Source organism: Eubalaena glacialis, chromosome 10 (assembly GCF_028564815.1).
Source record: "Eubalaena glacialis isolate mEubGla1 chromosome 10, mEubGla1.1.hap2.+ XY, whole genome shotgun sequence".
Lineage (NCBI taxonomy): Eukaryota > Metazoa > Chordata > Mammalia > Artiodactyla > Balaenidae > Eubalaena > Eubalaena glacialis.
The window spans coordinates 64198595-64222789 of NC_083725.1; the positions used below are offsets into that span (position 1 = coordinate 64198595).

At 47.5% G+C, this 24195-nt stretch overlaps 1 protein-coding gene across 3 annotated transcripts in view; it reads left to right on the top strand.

The window, feature by feature from the left end:
• The window catches only part of TENM4 (teneurin transmembrane protein 4), a 391446-nt gene that overhangs the window by 92331 nt on the left and 274920 nt on the right, over nt 1-24195 (top strand). For 2 of the 3 annotated variants that reach the window (XM_061204087.1, XM_061204089.1), the window contains exon 3: nt 2311-2520. The exons of the other annotated variant lie outside the window; for it this stretch is intronic. In XM_061204087.1, coding sequence (XP_061060070.1) covers nt 2311-2520 — 210 coding nt within the window. The remainder of the gene's footprint in view (nt 1-2310; nt 2521-24195) is intronic. 3 annotated transcript variants of the gene reach the window in all.

Consider the following 24195-nt stretch of genomic DNA (forward strand, 5'->3'; position numbering starts at 1 on the left):
TAACAAGTACCCTGGAACAACATATCATGTTTCTTAACCTTTGTCTGAAATTCTAACAACTCAGCATGGTATGGTACTGGTTATTTCAAGCTCATCAGAAGCTCTGATTGGAGATTAGAAGATGTCTTTGGTTAATAAAAGATGAGGAAATGAATGTATATTGCTTAATAAATGCAGCCTGGCGGACAAAAATCTTTCCAATACTGGGACTGTAGAGGAAGGGAAATCTTGAATGGTGTTCTTCGTGGGGTGGTTTCATTCAATTTAATAAACATTTGGTAAGCACTGACCCTGGGATTCTGCTTCCTCAAGCATACTGTGTGCTGGTGTAGTATAGTATCTTTAGTCCTTATAATAACTTTATAAAAGGGGAGGAGTTCCCAACTTATAAATGAGGAACTGGAAGAAATCTACCCAAGATCATACAGCCAATAGGAGGCTATGGTGTGATGCAAACCCCAATTCTGTTGAACTCCAAAGCCCACTCCAAGAATGTGCCATATGCTTTTATACAGGAGAGAACTACAGATAACTACAAATGCAGCAGGGCAAATATGATAACAGAACTAAAAAAAGGTCAGTTCAGAGAAAGGAATGATCATCGCTATAGTGCTGTGTGGTAAGTGGTGTCAGGGAAGGCTCTCCCTAGGGTGAATTGGAAACACTGGTTGGGACGATTTTAAGGTAAATCATAGCCCAGATTTTTAGGTAAACCAAAACGCGGATGGAAAAGCTACCCCGAGATTGTACCGTGATCGTGGCTCCCTGCTGCCTCACTTGCTCTTACTGAATTTCTAATATGAACCAACCAAACGGCATACACAGCAACTCTATAAAATGTTGTCACACGTGGTTGGGCTCAAGGGTTGACATGAGAGTCACGGAACCTGCAAAATCCTGCAAGATTTGGTGACTGAACTGAGTGAGCTTCTCTTGGTAGACAGACCACAGAAAGCTTTTTTGTTTTGTTTTGCTTTTTTTCAACAATCAGCAGCTCTATTTGCCACCTGCCCCATAGAGCTCTACCAGATCTTATGATGACATGTCTGGGCTGCATTATGTTTCCTAAGTTTCAGCCTCTGAAAAACTGGATGGATCTGATTATGTTTTAAACCTTCTATCAGTCAAGGTGGGAAAAAAAGATGTAGCCCTTGCTATCAAGTGGATGCGTTGTCTTGTACCGTATACTTTTATGTGTCTGTGCTTATGTTCCCTCTCTTGTAGATGATGTACTGCACATGCCTAAAGCCCAGACACAGATAGGACTGCAAATTGTCTGCCCCCAAAGGTCTTGTCCCCGGCCGGCCATCACCTCCTCCTTTTGAAGAGTTGGGAGTGTGCTCACAAAACTATAGAAAGCTGGGATTTTTAGAATCGTGGAACCCTGACATGTTAGAAACTTGCAGTCAAACATCCTGACTTAGTGCATCTTGGAATTCACAGTGTTAGTGTCCTAAATAGTATAGAGTTTTTTCATCTGAGACTATTAGAACTTAAGAATCCTAGTCTGTTGAGACTACTAAGAATCCCAGTCTGTTAGACACCTAGAATTCATCTCTTCAGCAAATATTTATATAGTGCCTACTATGTGCCAGGTACTATGCTAGATTCTGGGGATACAGAAGTGAAAAAGACTGCTAAAGTTCTTGCTCTCTCAAGAGGTTTGCAGAGAATGTCAGGACTTAAAAATCTTAAAATGTCAGATTCTTAGAAAAGTAAAAGATTAGTGTGTTGAAATCCTAGAATGCCAGCGGTGGAGGGGGCTCTGGATCATTCTCTCCAGCTCCCTCTACCTTTTATGAGGCCCAGAGCCTGTTCCAGGCATGTTGGATTAAAATCTCACCAATAAGAACATTATTTCAGTTCGGTGACATCACAGAATGGCCAGCTTGCAGGGGCTTAGCGATCACCCAGTGCGGCTGCTCATTTTACCAGCAAGGCCACTGAAGCTCGGAGGCCGGCAGCTGTTTGATAGATGACACAGCCCCACCAGGACTAGACGCCAGATTTTCAGACCTCTCTCAGAGAACAGGCAAAGCAGGAAGGGCTTCCCAGGTGTTTTCGAGGGACGCCTTCTTTGCAAGCATGCAGACTTCTGCACGAGGCCAGCTCTTCAGAAGGAGTTTGCACCAACTTTAAGGAGGCATCAGGCGCGCCCCCGGGGCCACGTGTGCAGTAGATCGCCCTGTGTTGGGAACCCCCTCCCCCTGTTGATGCGTGTTTTATTTTGCTCCCTCCCCCTCCCCGTGTGCCTCAAAACCAATTTTCATTATTTTTTTTTCTGTCTGTGTTTGTCTTTGTGGTTCGCAGGTGCTCCCTTGCATTGTTCATCCGCTTCATCAACCCCTATTGAGCAGTCCCCCTCCCCGCCCCCTTCCCCTCCGGCCAATGAGAGCCAGAGGCGGTTGCTAGGCAACGGTGTGGCCCAGCCAACCCCGGACTCAGACTCTGAGGAAGAGTTTGTCCCTAATTCATTCTTAGTTAAAAGTGGCTCCGCCAGCCTGGGGGTCGCGGCAAACGGTAAGTCCCTCTCTCTTGCTAATTTCTGTGGGTTTGTTTTTTCCTTTCATTGGCGATGCTGATTAATCGGCCTTGGGCTGCTTGCAGGGGCGGAAGGGCCGGGGGCATGGGGCGGGCTCAGGGTTCTCGGGGACCTGGGGGGCTCGGTGGGCTCGGGCAGCCCCGCTACTGCCTGGTTGCGCCGCTGGGGTGTGCGGGGGGTGGGGGGCTGCTGTTCCCACCCCCATGACAGACGTCTGGCAGACAGAGCTGCAGGGGTAAAGATGCACAGACAGACACAAGGAGACAGAAAGATCAGGTAGAGCCTGAGTAAGACAAAGGTACTGAGACAAAGATAGACACCGGAAAAGAAAAGAAAAGAATGGTTGCAATGAACATAGCACCGACTGACTACTTACTATGTGCCAGGGACTGTGCCAGCCACTGTTGCTTTATTGGATTGGATCTTCCTCAGAACCCTGCCTAAGAGACCAGTATGATAGTTTCCCCACTGACCATGAGAAAGCTGAGAGAAAGGCTCCTGGCTTTGGAAGTTCTTGGACTTTCACACTGCCCAGAGACGGGGCCCCTGGAGACCCAGGCAGCTGCAGGGCTGAATGCTGACTGCAGAGAGAGCCACTGGGCTTAAGCATGGATCTGCCCATAATCACACGCCTCTTCTAAGCTCTGCCCCCCGACTCTCTTAAGGAGAAGAGGTGTGTGTGTTGGAGGGCGGGGGGCGGTACGATGCAATAGCTCCAAACTCCAGGCTGACCAGGAGCCAGCAGACACAGGTTTTAGCCCCTGGTCAGGTGCTGTGTGACCTGGGCCAAGGTGCTTACCGTCTCTGTGTCTAGCAGTGGCCAGTCCACTTCTCTGCAAGAGTTCAAAGCCTGGAGGGGATTCAAGCCTACAGGAGGGGTGGGGTGATATATGTGACATAACCTGGGATCTCCCTAGTGGCCCATGATTTCCTGATTATCGAAGAAGAGGAAAGGAAATAAGACTTTCCCCACTTAATATTGTAGGTTGTGTGTTGATTTTGCAAACATTTATTAATAAGTGCCTGTGTGGCACTAAATTTCAGGCCAAGTTCTGGAGAAGGAGGCAGAGATTCAGAGAGATATAAGGCAGGATCCACGGGCTCTGCAAGCAGACATCTTTGCATTAAATATAAGCTTTATTGCTGTGGGACTTTGGATAGGGCAGATTGCCTCTAAGCTTGTTTCCTTAAGCAAGTATAACATGGGCAGTATGGTACCCAGCTCGTGATGAAGGCTCATCACAGGGCCTGGGATAGAGAAGGAGTTTAGTAAAGGTTAGTCATGGTCACAGTCACCACCCACCTCCCTCCAGGGAATTTATAGAGAGTCTGTATGTGAAAACTCCCACCATACTGCCTGGCACTTAATAATGCTCAGAGAATGTCAGACTTCTTTTCTTTTGGGATCATTACAGCCCAAGGTGGTAAGGGAGATAGGAACCTGGTGTGGAGGTGACTGAGGAGAAGAGCCTCCACTGCGCCTGAGGAAATCAGGAAATGCTTCCTGGAGGAGGCGTTCACTGGATCTGAAAGAATTAGTAGGGTGTGCCAGGTAGAGATAACCAAGGGCTTTAATAACCCAGGACATTCTGGGCAGAGGGAAAACATGGACAAAGGACCCAAGGTAGGGAGCTGGTGGGATCCTGCCCCCAGCTCTTTTACACCTAGGAACCTGGACAGTAAATAGGCATTAACCTTGGAAGGGTGTAGAAGGCCACATGGTAAAGTGACCTGAGCTCCTCTGGGTACTGAGCTGAGGCCCTCCAGGCATCACCCCATCCCCCATGACAAAGAAAGGTGTTTTATCCCCAGCCCCCTCGCCTAACCAGGAACTCTCCCAGCCTCTGTCCTCTTTGAAACTCAGGGAGGAGGTCTTTGGCCTTGATGGTTCTCTTCTTTTTTATTTTTATTTATTTATTTTAATAAATTTATTTATTTTTGGCTGTGTTGGGTCTTTGTTGCTGCACGCGGGCTTTCTCTGGTTGCAGCAAGCGGGGGCTACTCTGTTGCAGTGCGTGGGCTTCTCATTGCAGTGGCTTCTCTCATTGCGGAACACAGGCTCTAGGCACGCAGGCTTCAGTAGCTGTGGCACATGGGCTCAGTAGTTGTGGCACGCGGGCTTAGTTGCTCCACGGCATGTGAGATTTTCCTGGACCAGGGATCGAACCCGTGTCCCCTGCATTGGCAGGCGGATTCTCAACCACTGTGCCACCAGGGAAGCCCCTATTTTTTTTTAATTCATTTTTATTGGAGTATAGGTGCTTTACAATGTTGTGTTAGTTTCTGATGTACAGCAAAATGAATCAGTTATACATATACATATATCCCCTCTTTTTTTGGATTTCCCTCCCATTTAGGTCACCACAGAGCATTGAGTAGAGTTCCCTGTACTATACAGTATGTTCTTATTAGTTATCTATTTTATACATAGTATCAATAGTGTATATGTGTCAATCCCAATCTCCTAATTCCTCCCACCCCCCTCCCCTTTCCCCCTTGGTATCCATACATTTGTTCTCTACATCTGTGTCTCTCTTCTGACAGGATCTTTTTTTTTTTTTAATATTTACTTATTTATTTATTTATTTGGTTGCACCAGGTCTTAGTTGTGGCAGGCGGGCTTCTTAGTTGCAACAGGCAGGATCCTTGGTTGCAGCTTGCTGGCTCCTTAGTTGTGGCATGCAAACTCTTAGTTGCAGCGTGTGGGATCTAGTTCCCTGACCAGGGATTGAACCCGGGCCCCCTGCATTGGGAGCGCAGAGTCTTAACCACTGCACCACCAGGGAAGTCCCTCTGACAGGATCTTGAGCCCTGCATTATCTGTGACCGAAAACCAAACCATCCTCCAGGGCCTTCTCCCTCTGTGCTCCTGAGGGTGGCATTGTCCTTTTGGTGGGTCAGTGTCATTGCTCCTCTAGAGCTTTTAGCTGCCCATGTTTTAAAGTATGCAGAGAAATAGGAACCTGGAATGGGTTCCAGGCCCAGCTCTGTAGCTCACTGGCTATTTGTCCTTGGCCAATCACTGTCCCTCTTCAGGCCTCAGTTTCCCCATCTTGCCAATGATGGAGCAATTTCTAAGGTACTCTGATTTTCCTAGTGTTGTGTGATGCTGACAGGTGTGTCAGCCAGTAGCCTTCTTAAGATTTACTTGGGAAAAATATATATATATATAGTGATAGTCTTTGTTCATTTCTAAGTAAATAAGCCTTGTAGGTAAAAGAGAAGGCAGGAGATTAAAGTCCTTAATCTCTCCCTTCGCTAATTAACTGAATAAGAGCAATCACGTTGTTGCAAGTTCTGCAGCAAATTGATGGCATTACTGCATTATTGATGTGCAGGGAAGATGGGGGGACTTTGGCCTATAGCTGTCTGCTCAGCTACACTCCTCTGTACTCCTGCTCCCCAGGGGACCTAGAGGCACTTCAGAGTCCTTCCCTGGAGCCTTGCTCTGAGTGTGTTACTCTAAAGGTTGGTAATAAATGTGTCCCACGCCTGAAGGGAGAGTCTGGGTCCTTAGTGATCTGCTGCTCTGGGTTTGGTGGGTCATGAGGGAGCCAGTGAGTGTCACCCCACAGGTAGACTCTGCCTGCCACGTTCCTGTCCCCTGAAACCCCAAACTGAGTGGTCTTCTGTGAGCCAAAGGGCCTGCTGGTATTGGCATGGACCCAGCCCTAGCAAGTGAGGATGAGTGGGCCCTGCTACGTAGTGTGCCCAATAAATGTTTGTTAAGTTTTGTGTGATTTTTTTTTCATGGAAAAATGTGAAATTATTTTAATGGGATTATCTCTATTGTTTCTGTCAATTATAAAAGTAACAATGCTTGCTAACATTCAAATAATGCAGAAAGGCAACAAGTGAAGTTCTCTTGTAATTCTTCCTCCCAGAGATAGCCACTTGTAACAGTTTGGTGCATGGCCTTGCAGATGCCTTTTATGTAGAGATAATTAATGAGTGGGAATGAAGGGGTGAGCAAGCAGTACAAACTGTGTAAGGACCACAGTGCAGCCAAGAGGGCAGAGCCATAGTCAACCCTTCCGAAATTGGGTCTCAAGAGATGCGAGCCTGGACACAGGACCTAACCTTTCAGAGCCTCAGCTAGCTGCTCTCCAGGTGAAATGGGGAAAACTTCCCGGGGTCGTTATGGAGTTCAACAAGGAAAAGTCCCTGCCTCCCTTCCTTATCTCCACCCTTCCATTCCCTTCCACCACTTGAAGACTTTAAAGACCACCCTAAATGGGTTAATTGCTCTGGCTCCTTTAGAGGCCTGCTTCCCCAGAGACTTCTTTCAGAAGATATTTTAAATGACAAAGGCAGCCCCTCGGGCGCCTAAAGGGTGAAAATGAAGTTTCCTTTGGCCGGAGCTGACTCAGCACCCTCCTCTGAGGGCTGACCCTTTGGGAAGCAGCCTTCCGGGAGCTGGGCTGCACGCTCCAGTGGCTCCCAGAGGCCCTCTGCCTCCAGCTGTGTCTGCTCCTGCCCGGGCTGCGATCCCCGGCCCGTGGTGCCCAGAACCGCCCTGCGAAAATCCCATGTAAAGAGCACGGAGGCCGCGTGGGGCATCACAGAAAAGAAAACAGGGGAAGCAGCTCTTTCTGTCCTCAAAATCCTAATCCACCCCAAGGATAACCATCTAGAAATCACTGATAGATATAAAGAAAGATTTCACTAAAATAGCAACTTGTCATAGCCGAGAAGCTAAGGAAGTGGTTTGGATTAAGTAGATCTTTGTCCCTACCGCCACAGAAACTTTTCAGAATAAATATTAAATGTGCCGTGAATTGTTGTCATCTAAAGTCTAAAGTAAAAGGGATTTAAAACCTTGGTGGTTAATATTTAAGAGGGTCGGGGAATAAATAGCTCAGAGAAAGCTGTCCTTTTCTAAAAGCCGAGGTGAGGTAGGAGCAGGTGGGAGAATTTACATGTAATGAGCACCTTCCCTTCCGCGTAGAAGTCTTTTCTTTGCATGCGTTTTATCTTTTTTTTTTTCTTTTTAATTTTATTTATTTATTTATTTTTGTCTGCATTGGGTCTTCGTTGCTGTGCGCGGGCTTTCTCTAGGTGCGGCTAGCGGGGGCTACTCTTCATTGCGGAGCGCGGGTTTCTCATTGCGGTGGCTTCTCTTGTTGTGGAGCACGGGCTCTAGGCTCATGGGCTCAGTAGTTGTGGCTCATGGGCTCTGTAGTTGTGGCTCGCGGGCTCTAGAGCGCAGGCTCAGTAGTTGTGGCGCACGGGCTTAGTTGCTCCGCGGCATGTGGGATCTTCCCAGACCAGGGCTCGAACCCGTGTCCCCTGCATTGGCAGGCGGATTCTTAACCACTGCACCACCAGGGAAGTCCCCAACATGCGTTATCTTTTTTTGAGCTTCTGTTTGTCTCTATTCAGGAAACCGAGGCCCAGGCAGAGACTCACACTCAAGCCTACCTGATTCTAGAGCCCCACCCAAATTTTGTGTTTTGTTTTCAATACCAGATCCTGTTATTTCTGTCTTCTTAGTAGGAAGCTGGAGAAGATAAGGGGAAGTCCACCAAAGAAAAGCTGATTTTTAAAAAAAATTACTAGTTGTTGGATTCCTAGTACTCACCTCACAAACCTTGATGAAGCCCCTATTATGTGAGAGGTGTTTAATCTCATTAAATCATGAGATCTCAGGGAATCTCATTGAATCTTCATGTCTGTCCTGTGTCATAGCCATTTTTAGTCTCATTGAGGCAATAGCAGGCCAGAGAGATTAAGTAACTTCCCCAAAATCACACAGCTTCTAAGTCATAGAACCAGATTTGAATCCCAAGTCTGTTTGAAGCCATTGAGTGAAATCTTTCCGTTGTGTTTCGGTGAGGATGTGGGAGTTTCAAAGATGAATCAGGCCAATGACTTAGACACTAAATTGTGGTGCTGCTTCATGAGAGCCAAGCCCTGGATGCTAGGCCGTCCGTGGCTTTTTTTCCCTTTTCCCCCTATTCTGGGCCCTTCTGCCTCACCTTACAGATTTCTCAGGCTGGTGACACTGGTCAACATCACTGTTGTTTGGCAATTTCATTGACTTCCTCAGGTCTTAAGCAGCTGGGATTATTTTGTTTTGACTTCCAATCCAGTGGAAGAGTGTTTATTTTTCTTTCTAAATGGGAAACACTGCTATGTATGCAGCTCCTTCCAAAAGTGTTTTCTTAAAACAAAACAAAACAAAACATTCAACTTAATTTGGAACCTATCCAGATTCCCGAGGGAGTCTGCCAGGGTCCTTTGAAGTCAGTTTTTGAAATCAGAAGGCAAAATTGTGCCTGTTTCCTACAATGGAGAAGTATCCAGTGAGGCTTTTGTCTCCTTTCTCTGTGAATTTCATGGAACCTGTGTTAGTTGTTCCATGCCAACCACAGTACTTGGGTCTGTATGTTGCCCAAGTCCCAAGGGACAAGGGCATAGGGGCATGTGACGTTTTCAAGCATTTTTGTTCACTGCTTTTTGCAACTCTCTTGCATCAAAAGACCCTTGTTGGTAAATAAATCCTTACACCAGCTATGTCGAGAAGTTAAGTACCTAAACTCCTGGGAGCAAGACAAATTGATTTCTTCCTTCTTTCCTGCCTTCATCCACAATGACATCTGAAGTGTTTGCGGATGTTTTCCTAACAGATGAGGGGTGAAGGGGACGCTAAGCAGAAATATCCTATAAAATAGGTATTTAATCTATAGGGTCAAAAATCCCTTAAATGAAGCCCTTGGAGTCAGATGCATTTTCGAATTCAGAAATTTTTAGATTTAAGGAATAAAATACAGTACACATACTGTGTCTTTCCTAATATTCCCAGAGTGCTGGGATGGCCCACGGTAATCAAATACATTGATATTTCTGCAGTCAAACATATGAACAGTTACACTGGTGAGATTTAAAAACAAAAAAAGACTCTGAGATACATGTCAGTTCAGGTCAGGTTTTGCAACCAGAACAGTTTTTTTTTTTTAATTTTATTTATTTATTTATTTATTTATTTATTTATGGCTGTTTTGGGTCTTCGTTTCTGTGCGAGGGCTTTCTCTAGTTGCGGCAAGTGGGGGGCCACTCTTCATCACAGGTGCGCGGGCCTCTCACTATCGCGGCCTCTCTTGTTGCGGAGCACAGGCTCCAGACGCGCAGGCTCAGCAATTGTGGCTCACGGGCCTAGTTGCTCCACGGCATGTGGGATCTTCCCAGACCAGGGCTCGAACCCGTGTCCCCTGCACTGGCAGGCAGACTCTCAACCACTGCACCACCAGGGAAGCCCCCAGAACAATTTTGATAAAACTTTCAGTCTTAGGACTTCCCTGGTGGCCCAGTGGTTAAGACTGCACCTTCCAATACAGGGGGTGCAGGTTCCATCCCTGGTTGGAGAGCGAAGATGCCCCATGCCTCACAGCCAAAAAACCAAGACATAAAACAGAAGCAGTATTGTAACAAATTCAATAATGACTTTAAAAAAAAACTTTCAGTCGTAAACAATTAAAAAAGAAAAAACCTTTCAGTCTTAGAGTTTTGAGATTTTTGGAATGGTGGCTAATGGATGGTGATCCTGAATCGTGCCTCTTCTTAAATGGGCAGGGTTGGGGGATGTCGCATGACTCAGAAAGGTTTAGTAACAGAATAGTCATAGAGATAACTAGAAAGCTTGGTAACTAGAAAGCATGATACAGGTGCAAGTTGCTGACTGGGAAGCCCTATGTTTATCTGTAATGACTGCTTGGAAAGGCCAAGCCCCTCTGGTATAGACATGGGGCCTCAGGAGGCCAGCGCCAGCAGGCTGGCTGACTCTCAGGCCTGGGAGTTGAGGAGGAGAGAGGCCGACTGCTCAATTCTCCAAAGCCTAGAACTCGGCAACTCTGAGTTCTTAAGGAACCTTTCCTGACAGCCCTTTGGTTGTATGGACCTCCCCTTTCTTTGATGCCCTGCTGTCTTCTTTACAGATGCCTCCCTAACAGTCTGGGAACCTGAATGTCCCCATATCTGATTTCCAACTTAGACTACAACTTCCTTGAGGGAGGCCTTGTCTGAGGCTGTATCTTCACAGCTGAGCACCTGTAGGTGCTAAAATCAAAAATGAAAAAAAGTTGATATTCTCTCTTCCTCTTTTTCACCAGCCCACCCCCAACACACACACACACACACACACACACACGCGCACACATACACATACACACACACGCACACACACACATACACACACGCACACACACGCACAACCACCTCCCTCGGAATAGTACAGTGAGCCACATGCATGATATAACTAGAAATCTGCAGAGATGAAGTGATTTGCCCAAGTGCAGAGTCAAGATTCAATGTATGGCCCCAGACTCCAGTGCCCTTTCCACCTTATCAGGTACCTCCCTCCACTGGGAAAGCCCTCACCTGCAGCCTCCCACCAGGGGCAGGCAATTATGCCCCCCTAAGTGGGAGCAGTGGGGACAACCACACAGGGGTCACTTCTGTTTTTGTACAGTTCACCAAGCCCTTTTTCATATGTTACCTCAGGCAAACTCTGGTGACTCTAATTTAATTGCCACATTGGCTTTCTAGGAGGTAAGCCTTCTTCCTGACCCTGCAAAATAAACAGGTCACGTTTTGAATTAATGTAACCGAACGTCCTGGGAAAACCAGGGCCCTCTAATTAGTCACTCACGTGACACGGTTACAGCTCGTTTTCCACTAATTTCCCCAAATGCCATTGCATTAAAAGGTACAAAAATAACATTTTTGGTGTCTGGCTTGATTGGATCTAGTAATTCCTAGACCACCCCTCGAGGAAGGCACATTAGCCGTGTGTCCGGGCTTTCTCCATCTGGAAGCTAAGCCTGGTTTGTGTCCCTGTGGACATGTTAGTGGCCTGCTCCAAGGGGCCCTTGTGGACACCAGACCACATCTTCAAGCATCTCCTGACACTTCGGGGCGCAGACTGTTGAAGAGGCACCTGGAAGGAGGCTAAGGAGAGCTTGGGAGATTAGTGTACCTCACGTTTTCATAAGCCTTGCATTCCCTGAGTACGTTCACCTCCACCATCTCCTTGGATCCACAGCACAGTGCTGTGAGGCTGGCCGAATGTAGAGAACCGGGTAGGAGAGAGGGAAGCAACTGGGCAGAGAGCTGCCCCTTTGGCTACCAGCTTCTTTGGGCCAGTTTTAGATTTGCTCACAGTTGGTGATCCAACCTGCAAGGGCCACTGCCATCCACATAAGCTGAGTTTTCCAGTTATAACCCTCCCCTGGAGAAGCCTCTCCATAATCCCTCGTGAGCCATCCTGGAAACCTGCTTGGGAGGAAGCAGGTGCCGGAGAGCAGCAGACCTGCCTTCTGAGCCCAGCTCTGCCTCTGACCTGCAGTGTGACCTCCAGAGCCTTGTCCTCTGGTTCCTTGGCTCTCTCGTCCGGGCAGTGGGAGGACTTGATCAGATCAACATTTCCCAAGCTTGTTCCTTTGTGTGTCACTGTCAGAGTCTGCACTATAGCAGTGTGCCCCCCTCCGTGCCATTTTGTTTCCTTTCCTTTAAACTGCCTCCTTTTCCGAACTTTTTTTTTTAACCTAAGTGAATTTAGTTATTTTAAAAGGAAATTGTATATTACTGTGGCAATTCACTTGCCATAAATAGAAGGTAGCTGTAAAAATAAATACAGTGAAAGCTGGTTATCATGTTCTGGTGAGATTAGGCCTGCTCTAGGATGCAGAGATTTGCTTCTCTTTGTTAAATAGGGACATGGGCAAGTGTTAGGTATTAAAAACACACACGTACCAAACTGAGATTTCCTCCTTGACATCATCAAAAATGTTGAAAGAGGATGGAGGCTATCCTGCACGTGATTCAGTGTGATTTAATGTCAGCTCGCACTGTACACCACCTAAAACCATGCCCATGGGATGCATGGCTCCGTGGCTTTTTCCAGAACTCTGTCTAGGCTTTTAATGCTACACCCCTATGGCCTGCTCACCTTGAGAATAAACATCTCTTGCTGCTCCCAGAACCTCCCCTCCTTCCCTTTCCTAAATGTGGTCTTTTCCGAGTGATCTGTTCCCACCCTCCCCTTGGCAGCCTCCTGCCCTCTGCCCCTGTCATCAGGTCTGAGCTGGGTGCTTTGAGCTCAGCTGGATCCTGCATTACTGGTTAATATCTCCCAGTTTGGACCAGGAAACCATGTGGCTTCCTCTTCTCCCTCCCCTTCCTCTCCTTTCTCCCCTCCTCCCTCACCTTCTGAACTGCCATTATTTATAAAGGTGCCTGAGGTTAAACAACTAAAAAAAATTCCCTCGGCTTTAAATGACCTAAAAGGACCGAAGCTAGAAGGAAAACAGAAACAGCACAATATGGAGCCATGGGAAGGAAAGATAGGTTACGGAGGTCTACAGATCCTTGCTGTGCTGTGTGGCCTTGGGAAACTTGCTTAACCTCTCTGGGTCTCAGTTTCCTCTGTAAAATGGACGTTGGTTTTAATAGTACTTCACAAAATTGTTGTGTCTATGAGAAACTATGGGCAAGGCTTCTAGCATGGTGATTGCTACGTAATAGGTGCTCAATGAATGTTAGTTTCCTTATACCCTTTCTAGAACCCAAAAGGTTTTGGCCAGATATCTCTGGAAGGAAGGCAGATTCCTACACTCCCACCCCTCCAGGCTTGGAGGAGGTGTAGCAATTAACAGGTCTGTCCCGGAGTCCTGAGCTGTAATCCCCCTCCTCCTCCTGGGTGATTTCCAGAGATTTAGGGTGGGAGAGTGAGCCCAAGGCAGCAGCTAAACAAACATAGCATGGGGTCTTGGAAACAGAACCTCCGCCTTCCTTGCGGAGCTCCCTGTGCTGCTGGCCATGCCCCATAGTTCCAGGATTGCTTGTGATATTCGGTACCAGATAAAACACTGTGATGTCTTTTCCTTCTGGTCAGCTGGCCTCCCCCGCAGAGTTGAAAGGAGAGGAAAATGACTGGTAATTCATTTACGCTTCACTCCCTCTCTGGGAAGCTGCTGCACGGGCTAACAGTAATACATATCGGGCTTCCCTGGTGGCGCAGTGGTTGAGAATCTGCCTGCCAATGCAGGGGACACGGGTTCGAGCCCTGGTCTGGGAAGATCCCACATGCCGCGGAGCAACTGGGCCCGTGAGCCACAATTACTGAGCCTGCGCGTCTGGAGCCTGTGCTCCGCAACAAGAGAGGCCGCGACAGTGAGAGGCCCGCGCACCGCGATGAAGAGTGGCCCCCGCTTGCCACAACTAGAGAAAGCCCTCGCACAGAAACGAAGACCCAACACAGCCATAAATAAATAAATAAAATTAAAAAAAAAAAGAGTCAACATCTGTTGAAATTTAAAAATAATAATAATAATAATAATACATATCCCTGTACTTCCAGAAACCTCTTTTTAGCTGCCACAGCAGAGGCTCTGGGGGAATATACACTTGTTATGAACCAAGTTCCCCTCCCTGTTAGCTGCGTGACCTCACCTCTCTCACCCAGTTGCCCATCTGTAAAGTGGGCATACAAGTAGCAGTCTGGGAGTTGTTTCAACAGTGAGATGGGATAACATCTAAGACACTGAGATTACAGGGGGTGCTGAGTGTTGACTGGTCTCCCCTTCTAATCTTGGGTAAAGAATGGAGTTTTTAGTCAGTGAGGAGATTATCTGATCAAAATTGAAGTTGTGATCGCTTACCTGCTGTCATCTGAGAATAAGCAAAAATGGAAGTTGAGATAATACTTAATTTGCTAGTTTTGCAAAATTCTGCTCCCCTTAGCCAAAATGTTTACTACTATGTCTTCTCTCCCCTGGACCACTGCCATAGCATCCTCACTGGCCTCCCTGCCTCCCATTTCTTCCTTTAATCCATCTTCACACTGTCCCATGGTGATCCTTTCAAAGCCCAGACCCCTATCATAGAGCCCTTGCAGGGACCCTCTACTTGTTTCCCACCACTGGCGGTTCAGGACCTATCTCCTCAGCTTGATGCCAAGGCCCTTCTTCACAGAGGCCCTCCCACTCTCTCAAGCTGCTTACTTCCATGGTCCCACTAGGGAGCTGTGGCCACAGCAAACTAACATGGTTCTTGAGGGGACAGAGGACAGTCCTGGTACCCAGAACAGGGCTTCTGATGAATAGCTGACGATCTTGGGAGCAAAGGCTTCGGAACACAACTCATTAATTTAGAGGGAGAACTGGTGAAGATCTTTCTGATTTGGAATGATATGGGAAGAAATGAAGCTTGTTTACCTTTCAGAACCAATTCAGCAAAGTATTATTAAAGACTTACTGTGTGCCAGGTCCCATGGAGAATAGAAAGCATCCGCTCGCCCGCTGGCTGTTGAGGAGAGAGATACACACCTAAGCAGCTCTGCCCTAAAGCAGGCATCAGTGAGAGGAGCAAGGTAGGGGAGTGTGCCAGGGTGTGTGGGGCTACAGAGGTTTAGTGCAAACTGGGAGGCTCAGGGGATCCTCCTGGAGAAAGAGGGTAACTCCCAAGGAGCTCTGCCCAGAAGTGAGCTTTAGTCTTATGGATCTGTAGGGCTGCTATGGACTGAATTGTGTCCCACACCCCAAATTCATAGGTTGAAGCCCTAACCCACCATGTGACTGCATTGGAGAAAGGTCCTGTAAGGAGGTGGTTAAGGTTATATGAGGTCTTAAGGGTAGAGCCCTGATCTGAAGGAACTGGTGTCCTTATAAAAGAGGAAGAGACACCAGAGCTCGCTCACTCTCTCCTCCTCAAACATTCATTCATTCATTCATTCATTCATTCAGCAGACTTTTCCAGGGGTCCTGTACTGAGGAGTTCTGATCAGACACCATTGTTTCCTCCGTGTGTAGATATGTGGGAGGGGACACAGGAGGGGAACACGGGGGTCCTCTGCAGGGGCTGTGGTGGAAGGCAAGTCTGGCTTCCTCTCTATGGAGAAAGAGCTAGTGTGGCAGGGCCCGTCTCCACCCTCCCCCCTTCCCACCGCCAGGGAGCAGCCTCTTTAGAAGACTCGATTTTCCTGGGGTTTGAGGTGGGGATGTAGTGAGTGGCGTGGACTGAAGGCAGGTGTACTGCTCTGTACACGTCTAATTTCAGAGCCCATCGAGAGGGGGTGACGGTGGCAGGTGCAGCCTCAGGAACCAAAAAGGGCCTGACACACCTTTGGACTGTGTAACAGAAGAGGAAATCCCATTACTGTGCACCTGCAGGGCGCCAGGTGCTAAGATAGGTGTTTAGCACCCTGCTGAATCTGTATGGCTGGTGGGCTCTAGAGCAGAAGAGGTAAGAGTGCAGGTTTGAATTTTGGCTCTGCCACTGCTAGCGGAGACCTGTAGTAAATGATTTAACCTCTGAGTTTCCATTTTTCCTCATGTGTAAAATAGGGATCATAATAGTATCTACTTCATAGTGTTGTTAGAATTCAATATGAAATAATGTATGTGCAGTACTTAGCAAAGTACTTGGTTATTATAAAGTCTTAAATGGAAAAAAAAAGTAGAAATGGAAACTGCTATTACTGTTATCATTGTTGTTCTGGTTATTGTTTTACGGCACATAGCCTCAGAAAGGTACAGTAACCTGCCCAAGGCCACACCTCCCAGGTGTGCCGGGCTCCACCCAGCCTCTTTTCTTCCCACTGGGCTGCCCTCCCTCATCTGACAGCCGTCACCCCCCTTTCTTGGCAACCCTCTGGAAGCCGAAGGTCTCAGGGAGCCTCCCCAACAGATGTGAGATTTCTTTCGCCCTCACCTCGCCCCCCTGCTGAGGAAGAGGCTGCATGCACATTTCGTCAGCAATCCCCGCCCCCTAGCCAGAGACCCCCAGAATGGAAACCGCTGAGTTGCACTCTGGCTCTTAACTCTTTCAAGATACCCCTGTTGCGCCCCTGCGTGGGTGACAAGATGATGCATGAGGTCTGGCTAAGCAGCTTATTTGTCTGAGCTGGTGATGGCCTTTGTCCCAAGTTGGGTTAATGGTAAGGGGCAGTGTCTCTTTAAAGCCCGGACAATGGGCAAGCTTCTCAGGTCACCGAACCACTCAGCAAATGGCCCGAGTCCCTCAGAGCTCAGGAGGCCTTTGCCCCCTCTGCTGTCTGCTCACCCTGCTCTTCATCTTGTGATGCGCCGCCCTCACCTAGCAAGAAGGAACACGCGGAATAATGGGGGAGAAGGGCTCAAAGAGCATTCTAGGGACAAAGGACTCCAGAGGAGGAAGCTGAGACGGGGAGGGGACAAAGGATCATTTCTGACTTCCCGCTCGGCCTGTGCTTTCCTAGCTCTGCGCCCCCAGGTGCATCAGGCCCACAGTGACCGGACCGATTTTCCCAGCAGCCCCTTTCACCACTGAAACCTAACACTACGGATTACAGCTCAGGCATCTTAGGCTGGCAGTCAGGACCTCCGAGAATCTACCCCTTTCCCTCCTTCTTGACCCTCTCTGACCCTCCCCCAACCCCCCACTCCAGTGAGGTCCATCAGGCGGCCTTCACCACCTGCTTCAACCAAAGCAGCTTCCTTTTGTCAGATGCCTACATTTGCTTCTGAGTAAGATCCTCTTTAAACAACACTTCTAATATGAAACCTCTTTTTTTTCGGAGTACGAAAACCACTGATTTAAATCAACCCTTTCCTTGTGTGAAGGGTGACAGAGCTAGATTTGAAGCCGGGCCTTCTGAATCCCAGTCCTGACTTTTTCTTAGTGTATGGATTCATTGATTCATTCCACACAGATTTCTGAAGCACCTACTATGTGCCAAGCACTGAGGTAGGCCTTGGAGTAAGACGTAAGACAAAGGTCATGCCCTCACGGAGGGACCCAAGCACTAACATCGGTTCCTGCTGTGAGGGTTCAAGAATGCAAACGTGAGACGCGCCCGCTGACTTTGGCATCTAGATGGCTCCTGGTGACCTTGGTGAGGGCATTTTCAGGGTGTGGAGGCTAAAGCCAGAGGAGGATGGATGGGAGGTGAGAGGGCAGAAACAGTTCAGTTAACTGATTCTAACAGATTAGACTTTGTGTCACAGATTGCTTACATATTACAAAAGAAAAAGGTTCCTTTACAGTGGGGAGATCAGGAATCGTCACCTGAACAAGTGACCAAACTTCGTGGTCATTATCATAAAGCAATAAGAAGTACGTTCCATCATGCATGAGATGTACTTGCCTAAAATGTTTAACCTGAGTCTAATTATGAGAAAGCAACACATCCAGAATATAGGACAGTCTGTGGGACAACTGGCCTGGACTTTCAGAAAAGGTTAATATCATGGGGAAAGAAAAAAGGAAATAGAACAGCTGGGGTAGGTGGGAGGCTCCGCTAGATTAAAAGAGGCTAAAAAAAAGGTAACAACCAAAGGCAACACTTGAATCTTGATTGGATCCTAAGTTTTTTTAAGGCTTTAAAGAAGACATTTGGGGAAGAATTAGGGAATTTTAAAAATATGGCATATATGTGTGCTAGGTGATATTGTGGTATATAATTGTTCATTTTTCTCAGCTGTGATTATGATGTTTTGGTTATATGGGAGAATATCCTTATTCTTAGGAGATGCATGCTGATGGAAAGTGTCTTGATGTCTGCAACTTTCAAATGGTCAGAAAAAACATTTTATATATATAGTGAGAGATAAAGCCACATGGCAACATATTAACAATTGGCAGATTTAGGTGAAGAGTATATGGGTATTTTTATACTGTCATTTCGACTTTTCTGTAGGGTTTAAAGTTATCAAAATAAAAAGTGGAGGAGATTTAACTTGGGTTGGGGAGAGATTAGACGATAGCAACTGAGTTTTTGGAAAGGATTCTTGGGATGGGTGAATTGTGGGCACTCTTTGTAGCAAGATTCCTTACCCCCTTTGGGAACTCAGAATACAGAAACCCTCTGAACCTTTACAGAAAATTGATAGTCTAGCAGTTGTGATAAAACAGGCCCTTCCTGGGTGTGGAGGGGACTTCCGCGAGGCGCTGGAGCCAGTGATGGGAACCACATTGGCCGGAGTGCACGCAGCCGCGCCCCAGGACCAGCCCTTCTGTGCTGAGGCAGGACAACTGGAAGGAATTATGTGCCTTCATACTTGTTAAACCGCCTTGGCACTAGACGTGATCCTCGTAACCTGAGCTTTATGATGGCACCGCCATAGTTAAAGTTGGGCCAGCCTTGCCCCTGCACCCTCTCTGTCGGAGGTTTATAGCTAAAGCATAAAACAGTTTAACGTGAGCTGAAACATGAAACACTCCTCCAGATTGTAAAGGCGAACTTTTCTGTTTAAAGTTTTCTAGGGAGGCAGCGTTTGGGAATGAAACCTTTTCCATCTCCTTTTGCTTTTCCAGCCCTTGGCCAGGCTCCCAAACGCTCCACCCCCGCCCCATTTCCCACCTTGAACCCAGACCACAATCCAATCCAACACAGAAGCTGCTGAATCCTGTGGTTGGGAGGGTTCTGCTGTGGCCGGGAAGTCCTGGTTTCTGAGTCTGAGCCCTGAAGCTGTGTGGCCTTGGGCAAGTGGGTTCCCCTCTCTGGGCTTCAGCCTCTTGGTTATTTATAGACAACATTTATTACAGGGCTGCCCAGCCCATATAGGTGTGTGGTCACTGAGTGCATGGAGCCTGTCTGTACACACAGTAGGTGCTTCTATAAATATGATCTTATTGATTACATCAGAGTGTTTCAAATACATAGAGATCTGTAGCAAATAGTTGTCTTATTTTGATCATGAAGAAAAGTGTATCCAAAATTACTCTTGTTTTTATCCAAAAGGTAGCCAAAGTACAGTTCTTAATGGAAGAGAAATCGCATGGAAAGTCACAGGAAAATAATTTGATTTTATTCTCTTATTAAGAGTTTTTCGTAAAAGCGTGGATAGGCTTTGAGGTCAGATAGGCCTGGGGTCAAATCCCAGTGACAGAGTGACCAGGCAGATTAGTAATCCATTCTGAGCCTCGGTCACTTCATCTGTGTAATAAGGTGTAATAATACCAACCTAGGTGGGTGAGCGAGGAATCAACGTACTTTATGGAGAACTCTTAGCCTGGCACCTAGCAAATAATGAGCATTCAGTGAACAGAGCTGCAATTAGTACTGAATCTGAGAAGACCAGGAAGGCCCCTGATACCCAAACCTGCCTCTCAAGAGTTGTTCTTTTGTACCAGGAATGACAGATCAAGGGCAGCCGACTGACATCAAAAGCCCCGCCCTGCAGACCTTCCAATGGATGATGAAAATGCACTGTGATTTCTGCCCTTTTGAAGCAGTCTCTTAGCTATCCCTTCAAGCTACTGGTGGTTTGATGGGGCCGAGAGGACACTGAGGATGAGAAGGAACTTCAATTTGTTATTTCAGAGCCCCTTCTGATAGGGCAAGCTGGTCTGTTCAGAGCCTAGGTACCTAGACATGAGTCAGGCAAGGGAGATAACCTTCCTTGGCCTGTTTCTTTGGGCCAACACAGCTAGAGATGGGCAGGTGAGTGTGGGCCAGAATCAGGTTCCTTGCTTTTTATTTCTGCCTGAATCAGGATGGAGAGCCCCATACTGCTTCAGCATTGTAATTTGCATCACTACAGTGTCAGCCAGTTCATCCTAGGCAGGGTTTTACTTCCAATCCCAGCCCTGCCCCTCATTAGCCTTGTGACACTGGAAAGTTACTCCACCTCCTTGGCCCTTACTTTCCTTATCTCTAAAGGAATTAAAAAAAAACAAAAACAAAAACCCTGTTCTGCTGGCCTCTGCAGCCTGTCATGTGGCTCCTAGGAGATAAGGCACATGGAAGCGTGAGTGCTGCACAAAGGGAGGTCTAGGAAGGCAGCCCCAGGAGCACGCTCTCAAGCCAGGAGGACCACTAGGCATTTTCCCAAAAAGCTATATGAAAACAGAGGACGTTATTACTAAAATACTTGGTAAACAGAATATTTAGTAAATGGGAACATTGTAAATACAGAGTAAGAGATAAAGAAAGCTAGTATTTACTTCCCATCTGCTACCCTTAATTTATTCTGGTTTTGGCATCTGGATCCTTGACTGTGCATTTTTGCACATTGAAGTAGCACACCTGGATTGTCAAGACCTTCAAACAGGTCATCATCTACGATATCACTAAAGATCTAGATATCTTTCTCTACTAGAAAAAAAAAATGGTTTTCAAATATGCCTTGAAGATCGCCATCCCTCTGGACAGGTGAGAATTTATGACAGGCAATTAAATGATGTGTATTTGCTGAATGTGTATTTCTCCTACTGAAGCAGAGGAAGTCGTATGTAAAAAGGGCAGGTGAGGGTAGAAAGGGCCTGGACTTGTTTCCTGCTTCTTTGCAGGTTGGGTTGAATGGTTCCAATCTCTGCATCCCTTGGGATAAGAGTCTGTTGCTCACACACTCCCAACCCCTCACCCCCTCATTAGGGTTCCTTTCCTTTTCTGTCTTCCTCTTTCAAGAGTCAAGGTCCTTCTTGGATTGGAAGGTTTAGAACATGCCTTTTCCAGGACTAAAAAATTGCCTAAAGAATTGAGGTGTGAAGTCACCCCCTTCCTTGGGGCCTCCTGCCCCAGCTTGGGAGCTGCCGCCTGGGAACTGGGAACAGCTGAGTGTTTGTTGTCTGAAAGGTACACACTCATTAAGGATCTTTAGCTAAGGTCCCGTTTGGGGGGCTAACAGCAGATGCAGATTTCTGGGGTGGGAAGAAATAGTCTGTCCTCGAGACCCTCACAGGCTCTTGTGCCAACTCTTGAGGGGAGAATTGCATCAGGTTTAAAAGTCTGCTCAGAACTCCCAGTACACCTTGAAGGCCCCGCGCACTTTCAGCCTTACAGGGATTCTCTTGGAAAGACACAGGCTTTTGAGGAAGGGCACAGATTTTGGAGCCAGCCAGCACTGGCCTCTCATTACAGCTTCTCCAATGTCTAGCCGCATAGCACTGGACGATCTGTCTCCCTCTCTGAGCCTTATTTTTGTCTTTTGTAAAATAGGGATAATAGTTCTTACCTCGGGGAGCCGGGGTGCAATTGGCAGGACTGAGTTAGGTAGTATTTGTGGAGAGGTGAGCAGGCATCCTGGTGCATGGGAGACACAAGAATGAGTCGGTCCTTTCTTTCACCCGCGGGATCCCAGAGGATCAGCTCTCCTGAGTACTGCCCACAGAGTTCACCATCGTGAATAAATAAGGGATTTGAGAAAGGGGAGGCGGATCAGCCTTTGCACTAGAGCAGTGCCAGCCAGTGAGGCCTGGCCCTCCGTCGCCTCACCCCAGGGCTAACGCCACGCTTGTCAATGTGTTTAAAAGACCTCATCACCCCGAGTCTCACCACCACTCAGGAATGGGAATAACGACTTCACGGGATCGTCCTGGGGACCCACTGAGATCACGTGTATGGAAGCATCAGCACAGTGCAGGCATGTAGTAGATGCTCAGGAAATGTTGAATCTTAACAGCTAGAAATCTGGTTCAAGACAGGCCAAGAACGTAGTCTGTGTTCTGTCAGAGTCAACTCCCCACCCGCTTCAGGGACAGCTTTGTGAGGTGAGAATGAGTCAGGGCAGCCTCGGGCTGTGGGGAGAGCTTGCTCTGGACTGTACAGCACACTGGGGTGGGCACCAAGAGCCAAGTGGGTTGTGTTCCTCTGGCCGCCCTGCCCCAGTAGCTGCTTCAAGTGGGGTCCCAGCGGGCGCCCTGCCAGGGCTCACCTTCCTGCCTCCCAGCCCTGAGACCAGGCTGATTTCAAGTCACGTCCCGGTGGGTGTTGCCAAGCCCTGAACAGAACAGCCTACCTACCCTCACCCTCCACTGCTGGCAGCCGGCTCAAGTGTCTTAGGCAGGTCCCCAGGCCTTGGCATGCTGGCCCATCTGCCAGCTCTGCAGTGTGCCACTTTCCTGTTCCTCAAGCACACCTGGCCCCTCTCACAGCTCTGCGTTTTTCTGCAGGAGCTCCTTTGCCAGGCACACGTGGTGCTAAGTGCTTTCACGTGTCTGGTCTCGTTTAATCATCACAGCGATTCTGGGACGCCAGCATTATGCCCTCTTCACAGGTGAGGCAACTGAGGCTCAGAGAGATCAAGTAGTTTGCCTCCGGTCAGGCAGTGAGCAAGTGGCAAGCCCGCAGGGGTCTGGGGCCAGAGCTCATGTCTTTGCAGCCACCACACCGAGGGCTCCTGGCAAGAGCGTCATGGCTCCCCTGGCTGGAGGGGACACGCCTGCCCAGGCACTCCCGGTGCAGCGTGTGTGTTCACTCTTTCACTTGACAAAGTGAGGCAATTTGTCGGGATCTTTTGGTAACTCTTCGGCAAAGGGGCTCCGGTGAAGACAGCTTGTGGCTTTAACAGACCGTGGCTTGAGGGTGCTATTTCTGGTGCTGGGACCGGAGAAAGAAGAGAAAGCAGCTGTAGAGATTGGGGTAAGTGCTTGGCTTGTCAGAAAGGTAATCTCCCCACACCTGTGCCCTGGAAACACAATCCAGTGCTCTGAGATGCACTTTCATCTGTCACCAGGGCGTCCCCAGGGTGACCTACCCGACTGTATCCAAGCTGGTGGGGCTCGTGTTACAGGGCTCATTCTCGGGGCCCTTGAGTCCCAACAATGCTTGTTTGTCCTTTGGAACTGCCATCTCCCGGGAGGAATGTTAATGGGACCTAGAATGGAGGGGGGATGGGAGGGAGACAAGACTAACTTCAGCCCGAGCCCACTCTCAGGTCAGCCTCATGAGTGAGCTCATCCAAGCTTGTCTGCTATCCTTCCAAGAGATACTTAAATCAGCTCCTGGAAAGAGGATTCATCCTCTGCTTTTTCTAGACCAGACCTCTACTCTCAAGGGGGCAGGGGTAGGGTGAGGGTCTGTTTAATCTGGGACTTAGTCTACCCCTTAGCAGAGCTTACACCTAACTGAGAAATATTTTCAAAAGCAGAAAAACTGAAAACAACTTGGCTGTCCAAGAATAGAAAGTTGGTAAAATAGCATTATCTTCTGTCCATACGATGAAGTTTTAGATAGCCATTGAAATCATGTTTTCAAATAATATTAAAGATGTGAAAAAACTCTTATAGTGTAACATTAAGTGGGAAAAAAGTTGGATAGAAAGCTGTATCTACAGTCTGAACCTAATTTGATGAGTATATGTTTACCTATGTGTAAGAAAAGACTAGAAGGAAAGAGACCAGGGAGTGTTAACAGTGGTTATTTCTAAGTGTTCTGGTTGTGATAGATTTTTGGTTTTTTCCTTTATACTCTTCTCCTTTATGCATACATTTTCTAGTGGAAATTTTATTTTAGAGTCAAAAGAAAATTAACTTCTTTGACTCCCAGTTTATAGCTGACATTGTGCCAGGTGCTGCGGATAAGAGATTTAGAGGAACCTAGCCCCTACCCTTTATGAGCTCATAGCCTCGCAGGGCATAAACATATATAAGCAGATTTCTTTTTAATGTTTTTAACAAAAACATCAGCAACAACAACAGTTTTTTAAATTAATTAATTATTTTATTTATTCGGTCGCACCGCATCTTAGTTGTGGCGGACAGGCCCCTTAGTTGTGGCATGCATGTGGGATCTAGTTCCCTGACCAGGGATCAGACCCGTGCCCCCTGCATTGGGAGTGTGGAGCCTTAACCACTGTGCCACCAGGGAAGTCCCAACAACAGCGATTATAATGACACATTTGTTAAGTGCTATGGAATGTTCTAAATGCCTTATGCATATTTACACTTAAACCTTG